Genomic DNA, 27,189 nt, shown 5'->3' with positions numbered 1-27,189 from the left:
TTCTCCAAGCTGAAAAGTCCTAACCTCTTTCCTCATAGGGGAGCGGTTCTATTCCCTTATCATTTTGGTCACCCTTCTCCATCGCAATTATATCTTTTTTGAGATGCGGCGACCAGAATTGTACACAGTATTCAAGGTGTGGTCTCACCATGGAGCGATACAGAGGCATTATGACATTTTCCATTTTATTCACCATTCCCTTTCTAATAATTCCCAACATTCTGTTTGCTTTTTTGACTGCCACAGCACACTGAACCGACAATTTAAATGTGTTATCCACTATGATGCCTAGATCTCTTTCTTGGGTGGTAACTCCTAATATGGAACCTAACATTGCGTAACTATAGCATGGGTTATTTTTCCATATATGCATTACCTTGCACTTATCCACATTAAATTTAATCTGCCATATGGATGCCCAGTTTTCCAGTCTTCCTACAATTTAACTACTCTGAACAATTTTGTATCATCTGCAAATTTGATTACCTCACTCTTCGTATTTCTTTCCAGATCATTTATAAATATATTGAAAAGTAAGGGTCCCCAATACAGATCCCTGAGGCACTCCACTGTCCACTCTCTTCCACTGAGAAAATTGTCCATTTAATCCTACTTTCTGTTTCCTGTCTTTTAGCCAGTTTGTAATCCACGAAAGGACATCGCAACTTATCCAATGACTTTTTATTTTTCCTAGAAGCCTCTCATGAGGAACTTTGTCAAACGCCTTCTGAAAATCCAAATACACTACATCTACTGGTTCACCTTTATCCACATGTTTATTAACTCCTTCAAAAAAGTGAAGCAGATTTGTGAGGCAAGACTTGCCTTGGGTAAAACCATGCTAACTTTGTTCCAGTAAACCATGTTTTTCTATATGTTCTGTGATTTTGATATTTAGAACACTTTCTACAATTTTTCCTGGCATTGAAGTCAGGCTAACTGGTCTGTAGTATCCCAGATCGTCCCTGGAGTCCTTTTAAATATTGAGGTTACATTAGCCACCCTCCAGTCTTCAGGTACAATGGATGATTTTAATGATAAGTTACAAATTTTTACTAATAGGTCTGAAATTTCATTTTTGAGATACTTCAGAACCCTTGGGTGTGTACCATCTGGTCCAGGTGATTTACTACTCTTCAGTTTGTCAATCAGGACTACCACATCTTCTAGGTTCACCGTGATTTGATTCAGTCCATCTGATTCATTACCCATGAAAACCTTCTCTGGTACGGATTCTCCCCAACATCTTCAGTAAACACCAAAGCAAAGAAATCATTTAATTTTTCCACGATGGCCTTATCTTCTCTAAGTGCCTCTTTAACCCCTCGATCATCTAACGATCAAACTGACACTGTCACAGGCTTTTTGCTTCGGATATATTTTTAAAAGTTTTTACTGTGAGTTTTTGCCTCTGCAGCCAACTTCTTTTCAAAATTTCTCTTAGCCTGTCTTATCAATGTCTTACATTTAACTTGCCAACGCTTATACATTATCCTATTTTCTTCTGTTGGATCCTTCTTCCAATTTTTGAATGAAGATCTTTTGGCTAAAATAGCTTCTTTCACCTCCCCTTTTAACCATGCTGGTAATCATTTTGCCTTCCTTTTTATCTTTATAGCTGCTCCTTTCAGTTTTTTTCTAACTATTTTTCTCATTTTATCAGAGTTTCCCTTTTGAAAGTTTAGCACAAGAGCTGTGGATTTGCTTACTGTCCCCCTTCCAGTCATTAATTCAAATTTGATCATATTATGATCAATGTTGCCAAGTGGCCCCACCACCATTACCTCTCTCACGAAATCCTGTGCTCCACTGAGAATTAGATCTAAAATTGTTCTCTCTTTCTTCGGTTCCTGAACCAATTGCTGTCATTTATTCCATCCAGGAACTTTATCTCTCTAGCATATCCCGATGATACATTTACCCAGTCAATACTGAGGTAATTGAAATCTTCCATTATTATCACACTATCAATTTGGTTAGCTTCCCTAATTTATCTTAACATTTCACTGTCTGTCTCACCGTCTTGACCAGGTGGACAGTAGTTTACTCCTATCACTACAGTCTTCCCCAACACACAAGGGATTTCTACCCATAAAGATTCGATTGTACATTTAGTCTCATGCAGGATGTTTATCCTGTTGGACTCTATGCTATCCCGGACATAAAGCGCTACACCACTTCCCGGGTGCTCCTCTCTGTCACTGCGATATAATTTATACCCCAGTATAGCACTGTCCCATTGGTTATCCTCCTTCCACAATGTCTCTGAGATGCCAATTAAGTCTATGTCATCATTCACTGCTATACATTCTAATTCTCCCATCTTAACATTCTAATGCTCTCATCATTGCTGCCTGCCGAAGAGATATGACCAAGAGCTAGCACAAAATTAATTTACTTCATCCTGATTCACAATTGCTTCAATTTCAATAATGAAACCGATGTACATATCATAGAAACTACTAAGAACACTATAACATGCCCATTTGGGAGGCCAGTTTACCAATGCCCCATGGGTCTGCAAGCCAGTTTACAAAGGAAAACTACCCATTCAGTTTCTTTTAGAAAATCAATGGCTAACCAGTGCCATGCTATGAACTTTCCAGGTGCAAAGTGTGTGTGTGTGGGGGGGGGGGGGGGGGGGGGGAGGAGGAAATTAAGCAGGTGTGCGATTTCATAATTAAATCCCTATGTGTATTTTGATTCTAAATTAGATTATTCCCTTCAGTTTAAATCATGTTATCACTAGGATATTTTAAATTAAAGTTGTTGCAGCAAATTCACCCTTTTTTAGACCCTACCAACTTCCATATATGAGTACAGACTTTTATAATGACTATGGTGATTATTATAGCTCCCTTATATGTATGACTTCCAAAAACCCATTTACAAAGAAACATTGCAGCAATTACAAAATTCTGCTGCACGTCTACTTGTGAGGATTACAATCCGAGAGCATATAACCCCTTCGCTCAAACAACTACATTGGTTGCTGTTTATGCAATGTCTCAAATTCAAAGTTATAACTGTCATGTACCGAGCTTTGCAAAAAGATGCTCCTGGGTATCTTTCAGATCTCTTTTGTCCCTATACTCCCTTAAGAGCCCTGCAGTCCTCTAATTTACATTTGCTTGATGTCCTGACTTTAGAGTAGTTCATTTGCAGACACCTCCTAAGTGTGCTCTGTCAGTTGTGGTGCCGCATTTTGGGACTCTGTTCCCGAGGAATAAAGGCAGTTGCAAGATTTCAAAGCATTTAGAAAAAAAAGATTAAAAGATGTTTTGTTCTGTGAGGCTTTTCATCCTAGGTTTATGGCATGTTTTTTGTTTTAATTATAATTTTCTGACATGAATTTCAGTATATTTGACTGATTTTTTTGTCTGAATTGTGGTAATTCACCTAGCATGACCCTGTCTGTTATGACCACCGGCTGCGGCCGTCTGCGGCAGGCTCAACTCATGTCATGTCATGCCTAACTCTCCAATTCCGGTGCTCTCGCGGCGGTGGCCAGTACACCACCGCCGCATTCCTCCCGGCTCTCTGCATTCCATGTATCAGCCAGGACACCACCGACCAGTGCTCCGATCCTGAGCCTCTCTAGGCGCACACGCGCTACTTGCCCTTCCTTTAAAGGGCCTATGGCGGGAACTCCGGGTCATCCCTGACTGATAACATCATTGACGCAGAGTATTTAAGCTTCACCTCTAGCCTCCATTAACCAACTTGGCAATGAGTTCTAGAGATGTGAATCGGAATCGGTTCCGGTTCTGATTCAAATTTTATAATTTTTATCGTCCGGCTCGATTGGTTTTTTGTTTATCAGCTGCGCCCGATTGGATAAACAAAAAACCCACCCTGACCCTTTAAAACTGACCCCTTAGCATCCCCCACCCTCCCGACCCCCCAAAAAACGTTTTAAAATTACCTGGTGGTCCAGTGGGGGCGCCGGGAGCGTTCTCCCGCTCTTGGGCCGTTGGCTGCCACTAATAAAAATGGTGCCGATGGCCCTTTGCCCTTACCATGTGACAGGGTATCCGTGCCATTGACCGGCCCCTGTCACATGGTAGGAGCACTGGATGGCCCGCGCCATTTTTATTAGTGGCAGCCGATGGTCCGAGAGCGGGAGATCACTCCCAGCGCCCCCACTGGACCACCAGGTAATTTTAAAACATTTTGGGGGGGGGGGGGGTCGGGAGGGTGGGGGAGGCTAAGGGGTCAGTTTTAAAGGGTTGGGGTGGGGTTTTTTTTTATCAGGCCATCGGCGCCATTTTTATTAGTGGCAGCCGATGGCCCGAGAGCGGACGATCGGTCCTGAGGCTTCCACTGGACCACCAGGTGATTTTAAAACGTTTTGGGGGGGTTTGGGAGGGTGAGGGAAGGTAAGGGATTAGTTTTAAAGGGTAGGGGTGGGTTTAGGGGTTGTTTTGGTGTGCCGGTTTTCCCACCCTCCCCCATATAACTCCCGTTAGTGGACACAAACCCGATTAACGATTTCACGATAAATCGGGGAAATTTCTATTGTATCGCACTCTTTAACGATTTTTGACGATTTAAAAAATATCGGACGATATTTTAAATCGTCAAAAAACGATTCACATCCCTAATGAGTTCCATGGTTCCTATTGGTGTATATTCTCTCCATGGACCGGTTGTTCCTGTTGTCGGACCTCTGTGCTTCTCCTTCTGGGTTCCTCTCTCAGCATCTTCTGCTCCACAGGCCCTGGCTCAGTGCAACCTAACTGGACTCTCTCTCAGCGCTTCCCGCTCCACAGGTCCTGGCTCAGCGCACTCTAACTGGATGCTCTCTCTCAGTTCTTACCGCTCTGTGGGCCCTGGCTCAGTGCAACCCTACCTGGACTCTCTCTCAGTGCTTCCCGCTCCTTGGGGCCAGGCTCAGCGCCATTCTACCAGTGAGCTCCAACCAAAGTAACCGCAGCTCCTGGAATCCCCACGGTACTCCTCTTTGAGGATTTTTGCCTCAGTGCCTTCTCTGTCGGGAGTAGGCTCAGCGCAGTACACCTCCAGACTGAGTCTCAATGCTCCACTCCTCGGGGCATCCTTCTACGCTGCCACTACTGAGACTCCTGTCATCAGCTTGCCGTGTCCCAAGCAGTACCCCAGCACTGCTACCCTCCAGGTACCTGCTTCAGCGGGTTTTCCGCTCTGGCCTTTATTCAGCAGACTACAGTTCTTACCTCTTCATCTGCATTTCCTCATCTTCAAGCCACTCCCACGTGGTCCAGCACTACTCTCTTCAGAGCTGCAGTGGTCTTGCACTACCTGAGACTCTTTCACCTCTCACCTCCTGGAGTGCTCCTTTCTCGAACTGTGCCTAATCTCTGACACTCTGCATGCACTCGCCTACCTTCTCCGGAACCAGCCACACAGGAGCGCTCCTAAGTCTTACCGGCCCCGGCACCCAAGGGCTCAACCTGCGGGGAACAAGGGTCAGCACAGGTGAAGTTCCAGCTTGCCTCTGTTCCTGGCCAGCCTCGCCTCCCGACGGTGGGGACTTATGGGGCCCAACTCCTTAGGCAGCAACAACCCCACCTTGGGCCAAGGGTCCACAATTCCTAACACATTGCCAAGTCCATGGACCCGGCCCCTTGGCAACACAGGCCATTCCTGGCCTGGCAGAAAATATCATCGAACAGCAAAAGATCCTGGAAACCTTAGCGGCTGCAATAGAGAATTTAAGTAACTGATTGGACGCCACCGCAGCGGTCACTACGCCATCTTCCAGACCCAACACTTTGGCCTCCATGCCAGCTACATGGCCGATGGTCCCTTTACTGGCACCTCCTCAATTCTCTGGGAACCCTCTGTTGGGCAGGGGATTCCTAAGTCAATGTAATATGCATTTTTGCCTGCAACCAGCCTACTTCCCAGACATCATTACAAAAACCACCTACATCCTCTCCCTCATGGATGGCATGGCTTTGGCCTGGGCTTCACCCCTTTGGGAGTGTGTGGACCCAGTCTTCCGAGATCTGCCCGGGTTCCTTGCCTTGTTCCGATCATAGAAACATAGAAACATAGAAATGACGGCAGAAGAAGACCAAACGGCCCATCCAGTCTGCCCAGCAAGCCTCACACATTTTTTCTCTCATACTTATCTGTTTCTCTTAGCTCTTGGTTCTATTTCCCTTCCACCCCCACCATTAATGTAGAGAGCAGTGATGGAGCTGCATCCAAGTGAAATGTCTAGCTTGATTAGTTAGGGGTAGTAGGGGTAGTAACCGCCGCAATAAGCAAGCTACACCCATGCTTATTTGTTTTACCCAGACTATGTTATACAGCCCTTATTGGTTGTTTTTCTTTTCCCCTGCCGTTGAAGCAGAGAGCTATGCTGGATATGCATCGAAAGTGAAGTATCAGGCACATTTGGTTTGGGGTAGTAACCGCCGTAACAAGCCAGCTACTTCCCGCTTTGTGAGTGCGAACCCTTTTTTCTTCTCCCCTGCCGTTGAAGCAGAGAGCTCTGCTGGATGTGTGAAGTATCAGTTTTTCTTCAGCTCTGCCGTTGAAGCAGAGAGCTATGCTGGATATGCATCGAAAGTGAAGTATCAGGAACATTTGGTTTGGGGTAGTAACCGCCGTAACAAGCCAGCTACTTCCCGCTTTGTGAGTGCGAACCCTTTTTTCTTCTCCCCTGCCGTTGAAGCAGAGAGCTCTGCTGGATGTGTGAAGTATCAGTTTTTCTTCAGCTCTGCCGTTGAAGCAGAGAGCCATGCTGGATATGCATCGAAAGTGAAGTATCAGGCACATTTGGTTTGGGGTAGTAACCTCCGTAACAAGCCAGCTACTCCCCGCTTTGTGAGTGCGAACCCTTTTTTCTTCAGCCCTGCCGTTGAAGCAGAGACCTATGCTGGATATGCATTGAAAGTGAAGTATCAGTCTTATTTGGTTTGGGGTCATCGTCTTCGATGACCCTGGCAGACACTCTGCCTCCAGATCCATGCCTCTTCATCTCCGGCAAGGTGCCCGGTCCTTAGCTGACTACATCATAGAGTTCCGCACTCTGGCTTCTGAGCTACATTGGGATCTTGATTGTCTTCAAGCCATCTTTCTGGAGAGATTAAATTCCCGCATCAAAGATGATTTGGCGGCCAGGGAGTTGCCTTCATCCCTTGATTCCCTAATTGACCTCACTGGTCGTATCGATCAGCGTCTCCAGGAGCGTTCACAGGAAGTCCAAGCAACCAAGAAGCCTATGGCAAGCTTGCGCCGTGTTGAACACCCCATCTCCTAGGGTGGACTCGCTTCCCTAAAACAAGACAGGAGAGGAGCCTAAGCAAATGGATCAGGGTAAGCTCTCACCCGAAGAACGACGCCTACGCCAGCAGTTGGGCCTTTGCCTTTACTGCGGTATCTCCGGACATGCATTACCCGCCTGTCCTGTGCGTCTGGGAAACTCTCGGGCCTAGGTTCGGCAGGTGGACTGCTCCTAGGCCTGACTTCTCCATCTCCTCCACTAACTCTACCTGTCTCGATTAAAACTGACAGTCAAGTATTCCATACCTTGGCCTTGGTGGTGTTATGACTGTCACTGCCTGACATCTCCACTCCGCCCTCCTTACCTCCTTGGTGACTCCTCCCGCGGTTGATGGACATCTGGCTGCCGCGGCATCTGCCTGTCGACCTCTCCGGCGTCCCTGGTCCAGCTTGGGCACTGCATCACACCATGTTATTCAGCTGCCATAGGGCACGCACGCCACGCGGCCCTGCTACTTATTCCTTCTTTGGCGCGAACCTCAGGGATGTCCCCCTGTGATGACATCACACATCCTGGATACAAAAGCCTATTCTGTTTGCTAGCCAATCGAGTTAGCAAGGGATCTCCTTACGGATGGGATTCGCTCTCCGTACTTAGCTACTCTGCCTCTCCTTAATTGGACTTACTCTATCAAGGTACCCGCTCCTTGGGGCCTCTCTCTTTTCTTTCAGGTCGCTGTCTGGAACCGGTACTCGCTCCTCGAGGGCCCATGTTCCCGGACTCACTGCCTGAGCTTACTTCTGCTTGGAAGAAACTGCTGCCTATACCATCAGTGAGTTACCATCTACTTTCTCTCAGAGCTGTTCCCTGGAACCAGGTACTCACTCCTCGAGGGCCTGCCTCTTTTCCAGCTTCTGTGTTACCTTCCAGGAGAAACCGCTGTGTGAGTAATCCACCAACGAGGCTCTATACCAGAACCCTGTGTATGCTCCACTGTACTCACTATCTCAGTTTCTTTCCACTACAGCACAGCTATTGAGGGATCGCTGTTCCAGTGTCTTGAGGGACTACAAGCCCAGCTGGGATTCATCTCTACTCACTACTGCCACCCCTGGTGGCTTCTCAACTCTGTTTAATAAAAGATAATTCTGTGTTATGTGTCCTAAAGCTGAGCCTGACCTGTGGCCTCTCACGGGTCTTCCCCCCATGGGCGTGGTCATCTGCCACAGCGTCCAAGGGTCCATCGAAAACCTTACAAACAATAACAGGTGGATTCCAGAGCCAGAGGCAACTTTATTTTGAAGCAACCAACAGAACACTTTTGGATCCCCACCATCCACACCCCTGTACCTCTACTTCTTTCTTCTATACACGGAGAACCCTTGCATGGGCGGGTTACCCATGTTACAACCCCGCTCCGTCTTCGAACAGGATCCCTGCATGTGGAATCCATCACCTTTCATGTGTTAGGCAAAGCAATACATCTGGTGATCTTGGCTCTGCCGTGGCTACAAAAGCATGCTCCCCAGGTTGACTTGGCCAAACTGCAACTCTCTCGCTGGGGTCCTTCCTGTCACTCCAACTGCCTGGAGCCTGTTTCTCCCTGGTTTTGTCTTAATACCTCACTTCTGCCTCCCGGCCTTCCTCATCAATATTCATTTTTTGCTGATGTCTTCTCCAAGAAGGATCCTGACACCCTACCTCCGCACCGAGCCTGTGATTGTGCCATCAATCTATTTCCCAACCGGGTGACAAGATATGGCTGAGCACCCGATTTATTCGCCTCAAGCTCCCATCTTCACGTTTCGCACCCAGACACATCGGTCCTTTTCCGGGTCTCCACCAGTTGGGCTTGGTTACTTACAAGCTCCGGCTTCTACCTTCTCTCTAGATCTACAACGCCTTTCATGTTTCATTGTTAAAGCCCTTGGTATTATCTGTTTTTTTGAAAAAGCCACCCGAACCTGCCACCAATATTCTTGACAAAACTCTCATCAAGCAATTTCATGCTACTCATCCTTTGAAACCGAAACCCCGGGAGGGGGCCTTAGGAGGGGGTGTACTGTTATGCCCACTGTCCGCGGCTATCCGCGGCAGGCTCAACTCACGTCATGTCATGCCTGGCTCTTCAATTCCGGTGCTCTTGCGGTGGTGGCCAGTACACCACCGCCGCATTTCTCCCGGCTCTCTGTACTCCACATGGCGGCCAGGATTCTGCCGACCAGCGCTCCAATCCTGGGCCTGTCTAGGCACACGCACACTACTTGCCCTTCCTTTAAAGGGCCTATGGTGGGAACTCCGGGTTCATCCCTGGCTGATGACATCAACCCGGAGTATTTAAGCTTCACCTCTAGCCTTCACTAACCGACTTGGCAACAAGTTCCATAGTTCCTATTGGTGCCATATTCTCTCCATGGATCGGTTGTTCCTATCTCGGACCTCTGTGCTTCTTCTTCTGGGTGCCTCTCTCAGCGTCTCTCGCTCCGCGGACCCTAGCTCAGCGTAACCTAACTGGACTCTCAGTGCTTTACACTCCTCGGGGCCAGGCTCACAGCAACCTTACCCAGACTCTCTCTCAGCATCTCCCGGTCTGCGGGTCCTGGCTCAGTGCACTCTAACTGGACTCTCTCTCTCAGCGCTTCCCGCTCTGCGGGCCCTGACTCATCGCAACCCTACCTGGACTCTCTCTCAGTGATTCCCGCTTCTTGGGGCCAAGCTCAGCGCCATTCTACCTATGAGCTCCAGCGCAGTAACCGCAGTTCCTGGGAATCCCCATGGTACTCCTCCTTGAGGACTTTTGCCTCAGTGTCTTCTCTCTCGGGAGTAGCACAGTACACCTCCAGACTGAGTCTCAGTGCTCCACTCCTTGAGGCATCCCTTTACGCTGCCACTACAGAGGGTCCTGTCATCAGTTTGCCATGTCCTGGGCAGTACCCCAGCACTGCTACCCTCCAGGTACCTGCTTCAGTGGGTTCCCTGCTATGGCCTTTATCCAGCAGACTACAATTCGTGCCTCTTCATCTGCATCTCCTCATCTTGAGGCCACTCCCATGTGGTCCGGCCCTATTCTCTTCAGAGCTGCAGTGGTCTTGCACTCCCTGAGACTCTTTCTCCTCTCACCTCCTGGAGTGCTCCTGTCTTGAACTGTGCCTAATCTCTCTGATACTCTCTGCATGCACTCGCCTACCCTCTCTGGGACCAGCCACACAGGGGTGCTCCTAAGTCTTACCAGCCCCGGAACCCAAGGGCTCAACCTGCCAGGAATGAGGGTTGGGCCAGGTGAAGTTTCAACTTGCCTCTGCTCCCAGCCTGCCTCGCCTCCTGACAGTGGGGACTTATGGGGCCCAACTCCTCAGGTAATAAAAACCCCACCTCAGGCCAAGGATCCACAATTCCTAACACTGTCATTATAGAGGAAACAGAGCTGTCCCTTTACCCCCAACGGGAACAGTACATATAATGTGGACAGCATGCATACTTTTCCCTGAGAAGAGAGAGAGTTTTGAAAGGGGTATTTTTGATGGGTAAACACTCATTATCTTCAGAAACTCCTTTGAAATTTACCCAGTTAATGCATATCTAAGAGAAAAATTACAGTAATGCAGTGCTTCTAGTTACTGTTTCATGCTGTACACATTCACATTTTCACCACAGGAAAATATGACATGGTGCATTACTCAGATCAAACCAGTGAGGTTGCCAACTTTGGCTGAACCTATTCCTGGAAGTTTCATTACATAATGTTGTTATTTTAAGGACTGGATTTATTATAATTCTATTATTTAGAGAGCAATTTACTCATGATTTCCGCCTGTAAAAATAAAAACCAGCATGTGTGTGTGTGAGAGAGAGATTTTTAATCTACATGCAAAATTCAAGTACATTATATTTTTAAAAAATCCCTAGAAAATCACTAGTAATACTGTGGTTTTATTTTTAAATGTATGCTTTTTTAGTTTACTTTTAAATGCATGCTTAAATAGCCTGTATGTCTGTACATAAGATATCATTATTCAGTTCTTTTCATAAATTAAGAGAAATGGTGTCTCACAAAATGAATGATACATCCAAAATAAATGTTATTGTACTATATTTACTTCATAAAAGTATCATGTAATTGAGTGCTTTTGTTCATATTGTCAGTTTCCTTTGACACTGCAAACAATGGGTGGATCATAGTCTTCAGGAATATATGAAACTAATGAGAATCTGAAACAAGATAAATCTGATTCATGAAGTTGCTTTTGAGAATTCCTTATGGGCTTTCTCTGAGATTGCTTGCAGTTTTGTCCTGACAGTTAATGTTTAATTCCTAGTGATTTCAAGGCAGTTCTGGAGGATTGGCAAGCAACCTACTAACCAAATCTAGTACACAGTTGAGTACTCATGGTTGTAGGCCAAAATGCCATAAAAAATATTACAACACTTTAGAAGCCAAATAAAGCTGAAAAGTATGAAATAACTACATAATTCTTTTTTATGTTCTTTTTATATTTGTCTCTTTATTGGTTTTACCAAAAACAAGTCAAGAAACACGACATAAAAATCAGAGTGATTAATTACAATAAACATTATAAAAAGAAACAACATAAGAAAATGAAAATCACATGACCAATCGGTATATAGACCTCCAAAGGCAAAGACAGAAATGAAGAAACATAGGGGTCATTTTCCAAAGGTATCGCGTGCGATATCTAAATCGGGGCGGAGTCGGAGCGCACTCCACGAAGACTTCGCTGATGGCGAAAAGGTATGACACCTTATCGCTGCCAGCAGCGTGCCCAATAGCACCACCTTTCACAATTGCGCTATTGGGTGCAAAAGCCGGCAGCGATCGCACCATAGGCCTGCCCCTGCTTTGCCCCCCCCCCCCGCCCCCCGTTACCACTGGATTTTCTAAGGTCTGCGACCTTAGAAAATCCATGCCATAGATAGGCAAAATATCCTGCCCAACTCTAAACCTGGCTATAATTAAAATCATCTCAACTTTTGGGAACCAGATTCTGAAGAAACCTCTCCAATTGCCAGAATCATTAAAAATATATTTAGTAGGGATGTGAATTGTGTGCCCGATTGTCTTAACGATCGGGTTCGGCTAAAGGGAGAAAAAAATGTGATCTGTGGTGATGTGAATCGGAATCGGTTCCGATTCACATCGTTAATTTTTTTTTAGTGAGGCCCGATCCTTTAAAATTGACCCCTTACCTTCCACCACCCTTCCGAACCCCCCCAAAACTTTATACGAGTACCTGGTGGTCTAGTGGGGGAGCAGGGACCGATCTCCCGCTCTCGGGCCATCGGCGCCATTTTGGCTGCCACTCAAAAATGGCGCCGATGGCCCGATAAAAAAAACCCCACCTGACCCTTTAAAAATGACCCCTTAGCTTCCCCCACCCTCCTGAACCCCCAAAACATTTTAAAATTACCTGGTGGTCTAGTGGTGGTCCCGGGAGCGATCTCCCATTCTCGGGCCATCGGCTGCCACTCATAAAGATGGCGCTGATGGCCCTTTGCCCTTACCATATGACAGGGTATCCGTGCCATTGGCCAGCCCCTGTCACATGGTAGGAGCACTGGATGCCAGTGGGAGCAGGAAGAAGGGAGGAAGCCTTTGATTGGCCGGTGAGGCAGGCATGGCATAACCCGGGAGTGGGGTGGGAGGAATGGCAATGTAGAACCCCAACGAAGCAAAGCCGCTATGGGAGCCCATCCCCGTAGCGGTGAAGGAGAAAACCCGACCCTGACGGTACAAGGCCGCTACTGGAACCTATCCTTGTAGCGGTGAAGGAGAAAACCCGACCCCGATGGTGCAAGGCTGCTACGGGAGCCCATCCCCGTTGCGGTGAAGAGGAAAACCCGACCCCGATGGTGCAAGGCTGCTACAGGAGCCCATTCCCATAGTGGTGAAGAGGAAAACCCGACCCCGAAGGTGCAAGTGGTGCAAGGCCACTATGGGAGCCCATCCCCGTAGCGGTGAAGAGGAAAACCCGACCCCTAGTGGTGAAGAGGATACCCAACCCCCGACTGAGGCGCCCATTCCCGTGGTGCCGAAAAAAGAAGGCCCGCCGGATTAAAGCTGCGGCGGAACTGGAACCCATCCCTGCAGCGAAGGAAGAAGTTGTTTTTGGTGAGAGCTGGTGTGTCTGTGTGTGCATGGGAGGCTGGGTGAGAGCTTGTGTCTGAGGGTGTGAATGGGAGGCTGGGTGAGAGCTTGTGTCTGTGGGTGTGAATGGATGCATAGGTGAGAGCTTGTGTCTGAGGGTGTGAATAGGTGCCTGGGTGAGAGCTTTTGTCTGTGGGTGTGAATAGGTGCCTGGGTGAGAGCTTGTGTGTGGGGGTGTGAATGGAAGCCTGGGGGAGAGCTGGTGTGAATGGGTGTGAGAGCTTTCGTGTGTGATTGAGAGAGTGAGACTGGTCAGGAAGGTGATGTGTTTCTGTGTGAGAGAGATTGGTCAGGAAGATGAATGGTGTGAAAGAGACCGAGACTGATCATGGGGTCTAATTGGGGGTGTTTGTGTTGTGAGTGACTGGTTGTGGGTGCTAAGGAAGAAGATTGAGGACAGAGTTTCAGCAGCCCTTGCTGCTTCTGGTGAGTGCTATTGGCCTGGAAGGGAAAGGAGTAGGGAGTTGCTGGAGAGGGTAAGTAAAGGTGGCTTTTTAAATTTATTTTTCTTGATTGACTGCCATTTTAATTATTGGGTATTATGCGATGTCTGCTGTTTTGAAATATTTTATTGATATTTGGACATGTTTTAATAATTTTTATGAGTGTTTAATTGAATATTATTCTGTTCAGCAGCTGTTTTGTAATATTTTTGGTATAACTTTACAATTATTTCTGTGTGGGGCTCTGTAGCAGCTTGGCTTATTCTGTTTTCCCAATAGGAAATGTATTAGAGTTTAGGGTTTACAACCACTGTTAACCCCCTATTTCCCGATAACCTATTTTGTAAACCGTTATGATGGCGTTATTTTAACGTTTCCGAATGACGGTATATAAAACTCTTCAAATAAATAAATAAATAAATAAATAAATAATAGTTGTGTTTCTTAGATAGGGTTGTTACTGTTTGCGTGTGTTCCATAATACAGGTGTAACTTTGTGCAGGTTAGTTTGTGTGCATTATTGCAGATCCTGGGATTATGTTAGGTGCTATATTTCTCTTTCCATTTCTCCAGGTTCGCACTGCATGCAGAGTGGCTTTTTTGGTTTTCCATTCCAGTTTCTGTCTCTACATTTATAATTTGTGTTTTTTCTGTACTTGGTGAAGGTCAGTTCTGGGTGTGTGACCGAGGTGAGGTATTTTACTAGCATGTAGGCATTTGTATCAATCTTATTTGTTGTGTTTTCTCAATAGGATATGCATTAGTGGTAAATTACTGTCTTTTCATAAGGAAGGCTATTGTGCCTGGTAGTAAAGGGAGTTTGTTTTGCTTTTACTTAGATGTCATCAGAACCAGAATATCTTTTTTGTATGGTGACTTGTACGGGTAATGCCCTAGATCTGTTCTGCACTCATTGCTGGGGGTTGAGAGGATTCCTGTGGATGCAGAGTGCATGTTTACATTTAGCCCTGTGATGGTCACATGTTCAGTGTGTCACGCATGTGAGAACCATTTGTCAGGTGTGTCCCGGCCAAAAAATGGTTGAGAACCACTGGTCTAGATGGAAGAAACCGGCTCTGCATGTCCTCACTACAGAGTTGCTGTGCCATCTAGATGGAAGAAACCGGCTCAGCATATCCTCACTACAGAGTTGCTGTGCCGTCTAGATAGAAGACACCGGCTCAGCATGTCCTCATTACCAAGTTGCTGTGCCATCTAAATGGAAGAGACCAGCTCAGTTTGTCCTCACTACAGAGTTGCTGTGCCATCTAGATGGAAGAAACCGGCTCGGCGTGTCCTTACTACAGACTTACTATGCCACCATACACAATGGATGGTGTTTTGTGAAGCATTTTCAAGCAGCACACTTACTAAGAAGCTGTTACTGATCCTCTGGCTCTATTAGGGTCAACTTTAAGTGGCCTATAATCACTTTGCAGCTGCTTTTTCTTGTCAGGCTGTCCCATCTCCTGCTCCAAGCTGCGGGGTGTCATCTCTTCTCATCTCCTGAAAGTGCTGGCTCCAAGCTGCGAGGTGTCGTCTCTTCTCATCTATCTATACAGCCAAGCAGCGAGACAAAGAAAAGGGATAGCGAGTACAGGAGCAGCTAACAGGCTTGAGGCAGTTCTCCCCTGGAAGGGGAATTGGTGCGTGAGGCCTATCAGGCAAAGTATGTTCATATAAGGTTTTGCCTAATCTGGCTGTCACTCAGCGTGGTCTCATGAGCTCGTGCAGGGAGACATGAGGGATCCCGTGGGAGATCGTGATGAAGGTCCATCGGTAGTCCATGGCTTAGAGCTAGATTATGGAAATAGCAGCATAGCAACACAATCTTAGCAACTTTGGGTGGGGCATACTTTAAAGCTACACCTGTCTTGTCCAAATACCAAAAGTGACTTTTCAGAAGGCCGAAGGTGTGTTCTATGACACAGCGGGTAGCACATAAGGACTCGTTGTATCTCATCTCTGCCAGTGTGTTTGGCATGTGTATGGGAGTGAGAAGCCAGGACCTGCAACTTTACCCAGAGTCTCCTGCAGCTATGACTGAAGAAAGGCATGAGTGCTAGAATTCTCAGTTACAGATGTGAGTGGCTAACCACAGCATCCAGTAACACTGACTAAGGTAGCCTGCACCTTTGCTGAGCCTTAAAACCTGATAAGCATTGCCTAACAGCATTTTAGAATGTTGTTGGCCACTATATGTGCAGGCAAGCTGTTGCCAAAAGAAGCTCATCTGTTCATGACTACACCATTTCAAGTGGGTATCTGAAGGATTACATGACAGACTTTCGCAACCCAGTAAGAAGTTACAAACCTGTGCTACCAGCAAATGCCATACCTCATGCTGTGCAGGTGAATGTCTGTGGTGACTGGGCAGTCTGTCCTGCATAGAAACCCATCAGTGAGCCCACACACAGGTGATATGGTAGGCCAGCAATATGCACGGCAGACAGCTCGTGGTACAGGTGTGTGAGGCTGTACAGAAACTGTGTGCGACTATCTCCTGATGCCTCAGTTACGGACCACATGTGATGGTGCTGTGCCAGCAGTGTGGCAGTGCACGATTCAGATTCACCTGATACATTGTAACAGCTCCCAAGGGGAGGATACAAACTGTGCCTTTTAGGCTACAAAGACTTGCTATATATATAGTGGCTCCTCACTTAGCAATCTTTAGGTCCTGTGCGTTGTTTGGCCGCACTACTTTGGCAGGTGTCAGAAACATATGCAGAAAAAGGCATGGCTATGGCCAATGAGCTGCATTCATGACCGCAATTGAGAAAGAAAAGTATGTCTTATGTACAAGCCAAGTGTCACCGTACAGGCCAGCCTCAAAATTGTCAAAGAGGGCTAATTGCCTAAGTATAAAGGAATCATATACGGCTCACGGTCACCTGGCCACCATGACCAGGATGTGTATTTGAGTGTCGTAGACCACTTGCACATTGACAGAGTGGAAGAGCTTTCTGTTGTGGTGCGTCTCCTCCTCTGACGGGGTGGAACGATAGCCACATGAGTGCAGTCGATAGCTCCAACATTGGAAAAGTGTGCAAATGCATACATACCTCTCTTCAAGTCCATCAAGTGCTGCCTGTCACAAGGAAATTTTATGTATCGATTAATTCGGTCAGTGTCTGCTTCAATGACCTGGTCCAAACAGCGTGAGAATGTGGTTTGCAACATTCCCACCACAACCAATACTGTGATTTGGAAGGAGCCGCTTGCTGTGAAATAGAAGATAGCCAAGAGTTTGGTAAGGCCAAAGACAGTGCAGGACCCTGTGGTGACCGGATCGAGATCTCTTTTAATATTTTCATATAATTCCAGGATTGCCCAAGAGCTGAGGCGATACCTGCTAAATCACTGAGTCCTCAGGCATGCCAAGCAAGGGTGTTCAGGGAAGAAAGATAGGTTCCCTGTATCTCCCGGGCAGTGGCTGCCAGTGTACTGGCTGCTGGGCTGGAGCCTGAGACTGCGGCAGCAGAGCCTGTGCTTGCGCTGCTGGTAACTTCCCTCAGACGTCTTGGAAATGGCCTTGGCTGTTGCTCAGGGTGTTCTTCTTCCACATGTTGTCGTCTGAAGGCAAGTCTGGTGAGGCATGAAGTATGCTTGGCAGTGTACTTGGTCCAGGAATGCTTAGTAGGTGTGTGGGGATTGTTTGCTGTGTTTATTGTGCATGACACATGCTGTGATAATACCAGGGGCCATGATACCACCCACGATAAACACTTTTCGGAGAGTACTGCCAAGAAAAAAAAGGTGTATCTATTACCCGCGTTACTGACCCGTGATAACGTGCGATACCTATCACACGCCGCACTACCATCCCCTACATTACATTTATCCCATCCCAACTCCTCCCACTTAAATAATTATTTTCCTATTTGCATACACAATTTGCGATAGGCTGTTTTAGCGTGGTTCGCAGTAGCATTGCACGCAATACTGCCATAACGCGCGCAATAATGGCCTATCACATTTTAAAGAATTAACCTGTAACTTTGCTATCCTGACCATGAGTGAATATGTACCTCACATATTCACAATGAGACTGTCTTTTGGAAATTCTCAGGGGCCACACTGAACTGTGTTATTACAAGTGCCTTGTATAGTGATGAAAATATTTGTCCTGCTCAGCAAACAATTCTCCTTTTAAAATATCCAAATTCTTATCCAGCCTGGTATTTGTCCATTCTTCAGAAATAACTAAACATGGCATCTATTCCATCTGAAAAAGTGACCTACATAGTGTTGAAAGTTCATGTATATCCCTATCTGTTGTGACCTCGGTGGAAATGTGGACCCTTGGCCTGTGCTGGGATTGACGCTACCTGGGAGGAAGGCCTGCTGCAGATTCCCAGTGACAGGAGGCGAGTCTGACAGAAGGCGGGGCCGGCTGGAGCTTCACCAATACTAATCCCGTTCCCCGCGGGTTGAGCCTTTGGGTGCCGGGACCGGCTGGGCTTAGGAGGGCCCCTGCAGAGATGTGAGAAGCCAAGGATGCAAGATCTAGTCCAGTGGTCGGAGGCAGGCGGCAATCAGGCAACATGAGGTCCGGTCCGATGGTCGGTGGCAGGCAGCAATCAGGCAATGTGAGGTCCGGTTCAAAGGTCAAGCCAGGGAAGTCCATCCAAAGGAAGAGGAGGAGGCTGGGGTCAGGATCAGGCGAAAGAAGGCAAAGGCAGGAACAGGAACCAGGCTAGGAACAGGAACAGGCGGGCAAGACAAAGCAGGAAGCAGAATCCAACGCTGGAGCAGCAGGAGGCACCAAGAGACCTGTTGCCAAGTCAGGGAAGAGTGGGAGAGGCAGGCCTAAATAGGCTAAGCATGATGACGACATTCCCGCCACTGGCCCTTTAAGGGGATGCCAAAGTCACACGCACGCAACTAGAGAGAGAGCCAGGCAGGCCGGCGGTGTCCTGCACCCCGAAGGCCCGGCACGGAGGCGAGACTGTCGGCGGAAGGCACAGATGGTCCAGGTTTGAGCGACTGGTGTCGCGATGCAGGAGACCACGGGGGGCCAGGCCGGTGTGAGCAGCGCGGGCGGTGAGCACAACACTATCTTTGCATAATGCCTATATTTTGTCAAAATAGTGACCACAAGCTACAGAATTTTGAAAACCGTGCTGCAGAATTTTCCAAGCCTTACAACAGAATCTATTCTTAGTACAATGTAAGATACCAATTTGTAAAGAAACAGATTCTCCAAAGACTACAGACGCATGTGAATTTTAGTAATTAACACTCATCAACCTGATGCCATTTGATTGGGTTAACTTAGATGGAAACTAGCGGCGCATGGGGACATGTGCGCATGTTTGTCGGCCCAGGCCAGGGACGCAGCTATTTTCTAACATACGCACGTATATGCGTGCATGTTAGAAAATAGCCTGAATGCGCGCACATTCGCACTCAGTTTTAAGCGGATGTGTGCTTGTGCGCGCAAATCCCATTTCTACCGTGTAAGTAGGGAAATTGTAAAAGACAAGAGTGCCAACCTCATTGCCAGTTTTCCCAGTTCATTTCCAGCTTGCTCAGTTATGGGATAGGACTTCCAAAATCCCTAGTTTAATAGCCTTCCTTCCCCCCGGTTAGCCTTGACCTTTAAAACCCCACTGATTATTGCCAGTATTGTTTTGTTTTTTTGTTTGTTTTGTAACTTTCATGACTTCCATAGCAGAAGTAAAATTATGCGGCAGGGAACCCCAGCATACATCGGATCTCATATGTAGTTAAGCACAAATTTCAGGTTGAAATCTCAGAATGCTTATGCCCTGCCCATACCATGCCTATGCCTCACCCCTTACTGGAAGCTTTTCATATGTGTACGCACAATGGCATTTATAGATGTATCCAGGCAGCTTTTAAAATCTTCTGGGTACACGCTGACCCGACATATTCGTGCATCCCCTAATTGATGTGCACATCGGGCTTTTAAAATTCACCTTTTCATGCAAAATCTAATTTGCAATTAGATTTTGAAAACTATCAAGTGAATTTTAAAAGCCCTACGTGCGCCAAAGCTGGGAGAGACGCGCATGTATTGGCCGAGCACGTGCCACGCAAGTTTTAAGGGGTGCCCAGTACACAAGGTAAAATTTATTTTCATAAAAGGATCAGGGAATGGACTTTGTCTGGGCAGGACATGGGCATTCCAGGAAATATGAATGAAACCAGTGCGTAAGTATTTACACACACCAGGACACGATGGGGTCCCTATCCACGTAACTTTACTTCTGCTATGGAAGGCATGTAAGTCATAAAAATAAAATACTAGGCTAGTCAGCGGGGTTTTAAAGGTCAGGGCTAATTATGTGTGGAGGAGGTCCTGCTATCCCTACTCCGCTACTGGGGCAAAGGCAAAGAGACAGATGAAACCTAAGAATCCAGAACAGTCCTTCAGTACTACATCTCCCAGGTTCCCCGGAGCTAAGGCAGGGGGGTGGGGAGGTGGGAGGGACCAAGCCAAAAGGCCCTTGGTTCCTAAGAGATCCAATAGGGAGGGGCGAGGCAGCTATTGATTGTGAAGAAGTGCTGCACAAAGGGGATGGGACTTCTTATCAAACACAGGAGGGAGAAACCTTCTTGAAGGGGGAGGCAGAACCTATGGAGATCGAAGAAAGAGAGGAGTCCCAAGACAACCCGGATCTCATGGATACTTCATAATACTTTTAGAGGAGGTAGGCCCCAGCTGGGGGATTAGTACAAAGCTCTTTCAAAGAGAAAAAAGAAGAAAAAAACAGGTAGCTGAGGCCTGCACCAAAGTGGATTTGGTGGGAAGAGAGGGAGGTTGAAATCCCCAGCAGCATTATACTGATGAAGGAAGAAATAGGGGTGCTAAAGAGGCTTGTTAACAAATGTTACTGTTAAAGAGAAAGTTGTTGTATTATTGCCATGGGCTGTTGAAAAAAAAACAAAACTGCTGGCAATCTCACAATGTGGTGAGAAAGCCTTTGTAAGGATTTTTTTTTTTGTTTGTTTGGACTCTGGTTTACCCATAGAGACTGAAAGGGACAGCAATCACCTGGGTGTGTTGATTACAGCTGCAGCAAGTGAGCAGGGAACTGGCTACCTGCAGGTTCGTTTTTTTTGGACTGAAAGCTCTAGCATTCATTGGAGCTTTGCCAACTGGAGTTGCAAACTTTACTCTTTTTTTTTTTTTCCAGACTGGAGTGAGAAGGGAACCAGGGTTTGCCCCAACTTCATAGTTGCCCCCTCAACGTTTGCTGTTTTTTTTTTCTCTCCCCTTTTGTCAGTGACTAGATTTGCAAGTGGGGCATCAAACCGGCATGGGCAACAGCTTGTCCTCTGCATTGTTTTGGGACAGGGTCCTCGCCTAGGTTTGAAAAAGGCAGGCCAGGGCCCAGGCTTATAGCGAGCCTGGACACTGTAGGAAGTTTTTTTTTATGGTGGAGGCTAATGCCACTTTGGAGGAAAGATGGTACGAGACTAAAGGCTGTTTCTTCAGGATACCCACTGCAGGCACCCCAGGCCAGGCTAATCAGAGCAAACACCGCTCCAGCCCAGGAGACCAGAAAGGCAAGGCTACTACATAAGGTAAAAGGGAGACAAGTTAGCTAGGGGGGGTTTAAGAATTCCTTTCCTTTGCTGGGGCAAACTGGGACCAAACTGAGGAAACAGGCAATTGCGTCAGCGCGTGTATCTATTAAAATCCTCCCCACTTACATAATTGGAGCGGAATTTGCACGCACATGTGTGCGTTAATGTGTGCGCACACATACACGCATAAAGCCGATTTTTGACAGGCGTGCATACACACACGTTATAAATCGCCACTTCCATATGTGCGAGCCAGCAAACACACACGCATGTACTTCCACACGCAGGTCTTAAAATTCACTTTTAAGATCCCTTCTTTAGCTTTCAAAGATAAGCCACAAATATGTAAACTTGGACTAAATGACAGGTTTCATGTACAACTTCTTTTTTTGCCTTTGTCTATATTATCTAAGTGGACTAAGAGTTATAATCCTACTTCATTTAAATATTATCACTGAATTATGTTGCTGAGTATTACTGCAAATTTAAACTACCAAAAAAAAACAAAAAACAAATTTTGTTTGGCAAAGGGACCAAATATGATGTACAAAATACAAGGGACATTTATATAATATTATGATCTTGGTTTTATAAAGCAGCTAATTTTATTGGATATGAACTTTAAACAAAATTGAAAGCTACAATTTTAAATCTATGTTTAGTAAATGGTACATTTTATTTTTTAGCATATATAAGCAGCAACTTTTGGGATTCAGGTACTGATACAAGAAGATGTGACTTTAATGTATCTAATTATTTAAATTATGTAATTGGTTTCATTGTTTAATGCTTTACATTTTAGAAACTAGAAGTACAATAAACAGAAAATTGAAACGGGCAAATTTTAAATCCCCCCCCAGTTAAAATCCGGGGGTTATGTGCGTGGCCTTGCGCGCTGCGCGCATTTTAGAAGGCCACGCGCATAACCCATGTTACGCACACAAAAGCTGGTCCTCACAAAAGGGGAGGTCCAGGGGGCGGGGTGGAGCATGTGCGCGCAGCCTGCCAATTTTATAACATGTGCGCACCAGCGCACAGATGTTAAAAAATCAGCGCATCCATGTGTGCCCACCGGGTAACGCTCGCACCTATTAAAACCAAAATGCATGGTACATATAGAATATGCCATCACAGTCTATTTCTGTGCACTATGATTAAGAAGATTTGGGAGGCTGTCTCTACAGCATAGTCATTGTAGCATAGGGGCACGGATATCCTTGAGACTCGAGTTCAGTTCATTTCTACATAATATTGACCTCAATCAAAGAACCTTTTTGAAAGGAACTGTGGAGCAAAGACTTTTCAACATCATGATACATTCTGTATAGGGCTACTATATGTATATCAGTACATTAATAATAAGAACTTCCACTCAGTTAAATACTATGGTCCTATTTAAGACTGCATTTCTCCCATGTTGTGCCTTAGAGAAAAATAATTAAAAAATCAGCCATAGAACTTCTTTGCAAATCATTTGCAATCTTAAAGGTAAATTTTAAAAGCTGCCGCACGCCAAAACTGGGAGATACGCAAATATGTTGGGCCAGTGCGTGCCAAGCAGATTTTAAAGCCGCCCAAGTATGTGTGTGTCTCCTGCTGCACACAAAAATGAAAAATTCCAAAAAGGGGTGGGGAGTAGGTGTGGTCTGGGCGGGGCTTGGATGTTCCTAGATTTCAACTTCAAATTAGAACATAAATAATTATGCACATAGCCATGCACTGGGGTCCCATGCTGCGTAAATTTACTTCTGCTATAGATGACGTGTAAGTTATAAATAAAGATAAATAGATTGACAGGGTTTTAAGAGTCAGGGCTAACAGATGAGAAGGGAGGCTATTAAACTAGGAGGGTTTGGAAGTCATATCCCTTAACTGGGCAAACTCGGAAGGGACTTAGAAAACTGGTAATGGCGTCGGGTCGCATGTGTATTAAGATTCCCTCACGCGGTAGAGGCAGCATTTGTGCGCATATGCGCGTACCCACTTAAAATTGCACGAAAATGTCCGTGCGGTCAGGCTATTTTATAACGCATGTGCATATATATGTGAGCCTGTAGGCCTGTTTAAATGTTAGCATCTTATTTTGCAGACACAGTATGAGATAGATGATTAAATGCCATACTCACCGCTACCCCTGACTTCAGCAAGAGATAATGAACAGTTTGTGTAACATCAGCTGCATGCATCAAATTGTGATAAGGATTTTTATGTTTACTATATCCAACTTCCAGAGCTTCCACAAATGAAACAAGAGCAGAAATAGGAATCTAGAAGGGAAACATGAAATGGAATGCATAGATTATAAAATGTTCTTTAATAAATAGTATAATACACAAACGTGGCAGAGCATAGACTTGACAAAAATGGGTTAGTTATTATTTATCCATATATAGATTTTCAACCCCTTTTGTGAATTTAGAGTTTTGTGGCTGATAGCTGTGATGGTGTAGAGGTGACATCATTTTGCGATAAATATAGCAAAAATAGCACCCGCAATAAAACAGGGCTTGGTTAGGCTAATTTTCCTGATTAGAGAGCATGAGAGAGAGAGCAGCTCTGTAGAGGCTCACAAAAAAGTTTACTATTTATACCACAGTAAGAGGGGGCACTAGTAACTCGGGGTGAGGTTTGTGGGGGTGGAATGAGTTCTGGGGGGTAATTTTACATGCACAGTCAATTGTACAAACAGCACAGTTACCATCAGTGAAGATTTAATATGATTTGGAGGGATGAAAGGTGAAAGAAGAGTAGATTTGTACCATGTTCTCTCTACTTAGCTTGACTGCAGCTAGGAAGAGAGTGCATCAAGCTAGATAGAGAGATGGTAACTGAGCTATTTGTATGTATAACTGTGCATGTTAAACTGCCCCCCAAAACCTAACTCACCCCAGAAACCTCATCCCAAGTTCATAATACTCCCTCTTACAGTGGTATAAAAAGTTCAAAAATCAGTGGGCCTCTGCAGAAGCTCGCTCTCTCTCTCTCTCCTCCCCTCCCTACTCTCCCCTCCCAAAACGGGATTTGCGATAAATCCCGTTTCAGCCATACTGCACAGCTATAACAGGCATAATGCCCATAAAAAAGGTATAGTTATTTCCGGCTTTAAATCCCATGATAGTGTGCATTACGTTATCACTTGCAATGTTAACCAGCCCTCATTTCCATCTACTCTGCCCAAACTCCTCCCACTTGAATAAAATTTGCTTAATCATTTCACAGTGCGTTATTTATTGCATGCATTAGGGTATTATCATGGGCATTAGGGCCCTAATGCATTTTGATAAATTACTTCCTTAGTTATTTCAGATGTGCAGTTTATACCAGCCTAATGTATTAACAGTCACAAAGAATGGCTTCCAGCTTTCTTCACTTGGACTCGTTCTCTCTTCCCCTTGGAAGCAAAGTGCACATACAAGAGATGGCTCTCTAGGCTATGCAGCATCTAAGACTAGTACCTCTGATATGCTAGAATAATTGCAGTCTTCATTGAAGTACATAATACAATTTCATATTTTAAAAATATAATACAGTATTATGATTATTTATTATTGTTTCCCTTATTATATCAAGTGAGGAAGTAAAAAAGCAAATGACAGAATTTGGAAAAAGATCATGGACTTTATTAATTTTATGATTCTATCTCACTAACATTTTATCCAAAACATGGCTCCCATGATCCAAAAATCTGCTTAGGAAAAAATATATCAAAGAGGAAATTAACCATATAGTAGAAAAAGGCAGAGATTCATCTATTTAGGTAGCTCAGAAGTTTTAAGAATTGAGATCATTATAAATAGAGTAACAGGTAACATATAAATCTTCAACATGTTTGCAGAGGCTTTTGGGCAGTGGGAACACAAAGGTCAATATTTAAAAACCTGCTGTGCAAATAATATAGCTTGGTAACTCTACTCAGTTATTTTTATTTGGATGTTCAGCATAATATATCCAGTTAAAAGTGCCACTGAATATCTAGTTAGCTCATCAACATTTGACTGACTAGCTTTGCAAACTAAGGCCTAGATTAATCAAAAAGCTATAAATATAATGAAAATAGCACTCACGATAAAAAAAAGGAGTGATTAGGATAATTTTAAACTTTACTATTTATTAGGGATGTGAATCGTTTTTTGACGATTTAAAACAATTGTCAGATATATTTTAAATCGTCAAAAATCGTTAGAGCCGCGATACAATAGCAATTCCCCCGATTTATCGTCAAAAAATCGTAAATCGGGGGAGGGGGAGGGCTGTGTGCCGGTTTTCCCGCCCTCCCCCGATTTACGATTTTTTAACAAAAAAACCCATGACGATCAGATTTCCCTCCCCCCCCCAGCCAAAATCGATCGTTAAGACGATCGATCACACGATTCACATCCCTAATTTATACTACTGTAAGAGGGGGCACTTTTACCTTGTGGTGAGGTTTGGGGGTGGGATAGGTTTGGGGAAGAAGCTTTACATACACAGTCAAAGATAAGAACAGCAAAGTTGACATCACTGAAGTTTTTCTGTCATTTGGAGCGATGAAAGGTAAAAGAGGAGTTGATTTGTACAATGTACTCTCTACCTAGCTTGACTGAAACTAGGTAGAGAGTGCACCAAGCTAGGTAGAGAGTACATTGTACAAATCAACTCCTTTTTTACCTTTCATCGCCCCAAATGACAGAAAATCTTCAGTGATGTCAAGTTTGCTGTTCGTACCTCTGACTATGTATGTAAAACTGCCTCCCAAATCCTACCCCACCCCCACAAACCCACCCTGAGTTAAAAGTGCCCTCTCTTACAATGGTATAAATAGTAGAGATGTGAATCGTTTTTTGACGATTTAAAAAAATCGTCAGATATTTTTTAAATCGTTAGAGTCGCGATACAATTCCCCCGATTTATCGTGAAAAATCGTAAATCAAGGGAGGGGGAGGGCAGGAAAACCGGCACACCAAAACCCACCCCCGACCCTTTAAAACGAATCCCCCACCCTCCCGAACCCCCCCAAAATGTTTTAAATTACCTGGTGGTCCAGTGGGGGGGTCCCGGCGCGATCTCCCACTCTCGGGCCATCAGCGCCATTTTGGATGCCACTAAAATAAATGGCACCGATGGCCCGATAAAAACCCCCCCACCCAACCCTTTACATTGACCCCCTTAGCCTCCCCCACCCTCCTGACCCCCCCCCCAAACCTTTTAAAATTACCTGGTGGTCCAGTGGGGGCGCGGGGAGCGATCTCCCGCTCTCGGGCCATTGGCTGCCACTAATAAAAATGGCGCTGATGGCCCTTTGCCCTTACCATGTGACAGGGTATCCGTACCATTGGCTGGCCCCTGTCACATGGTAGGAGCACTGGATGGCCGGCGCCATCTTTAAAAATGGCACTGGCCATCCAGTGCTCCCTCCATGTGACAGGGGCCGGCCAATGGCATGGATACCCTGTCACATGGTAAGGGCAAAGGGCCATCGGCGCCATTTTGATTAGTGGCAGCCGACGGGGTTATTTAGGGGTTATTTTTGTGTGCCGTTTTTCCCGCCCTCCCCCAAAACGATAAGAGAACCCCCACGATCAATATCTTGGGGTTTTCCTATCGTTTCGGGGGAGCCCCTGATTTCTGACGATTTTGAAAATATCGACGATATTTTCAATCGTCCGAAGCCCGATTCACATCCCTAATATAGATCAGTACTAGGGTTGCCAAATGACTCCAAATTTTCAGGACAGGGAAATGAGAATAATGCAATAGAGTAAAACCAGTACTGGATCAACCTGTCCTGATTATCTGGAACCAGTTGGCAGCCCTAATCAGTACAAGCT

The 27,189-nt window shown here is 45.7% G+C and overlaps 1 protein-coding gene across 6 annotated transcripts in view; it reads right to left on the bottom strand.

Moving 5' to 3' along the window:
• PDE1C (phosphodiesterase 1C) overlaps window positions 1-27,189 on the bottom strand; it is a 1,569,255-nt gene that overhangs the window by 379,016 nt on the left and 1,163,050 nt on the right. For all 6 annotated transcript variants that reach the window (XM_029589797.1, XM_029589798.1, XM_029589801.1 and 3 more), the window contains one exon: window positions 23,509-23,649. In XM_029589797.1, coding sequence (XP_029445657.1) covers window positions 23,509-23,649 — 141 coding nt within the window. The remainder of the gene's footprint in view (window positions 1-23,508; window positions 23,650-27,189) is intronic.

This window comes from Rhinatrema bivittatum, chromosome 2 (genome assembly GCF_901001135.1).
Source record: "Rhinatrema bivittatum chromosome 2, aRhiBiv1.1, whole genome shotgun sequence".
NCBI classification, from domain to species: domain Eukaryota; kingdom Metazoa; phylum Chordata; class Amphibia; order Gymnophiona; family Rhinatrematidae; genus Rhinatrema; species Rhinatrema bivittatum.
This window is presented reverse-complemented; position numbering and strand designations above follow the sequence as displayed.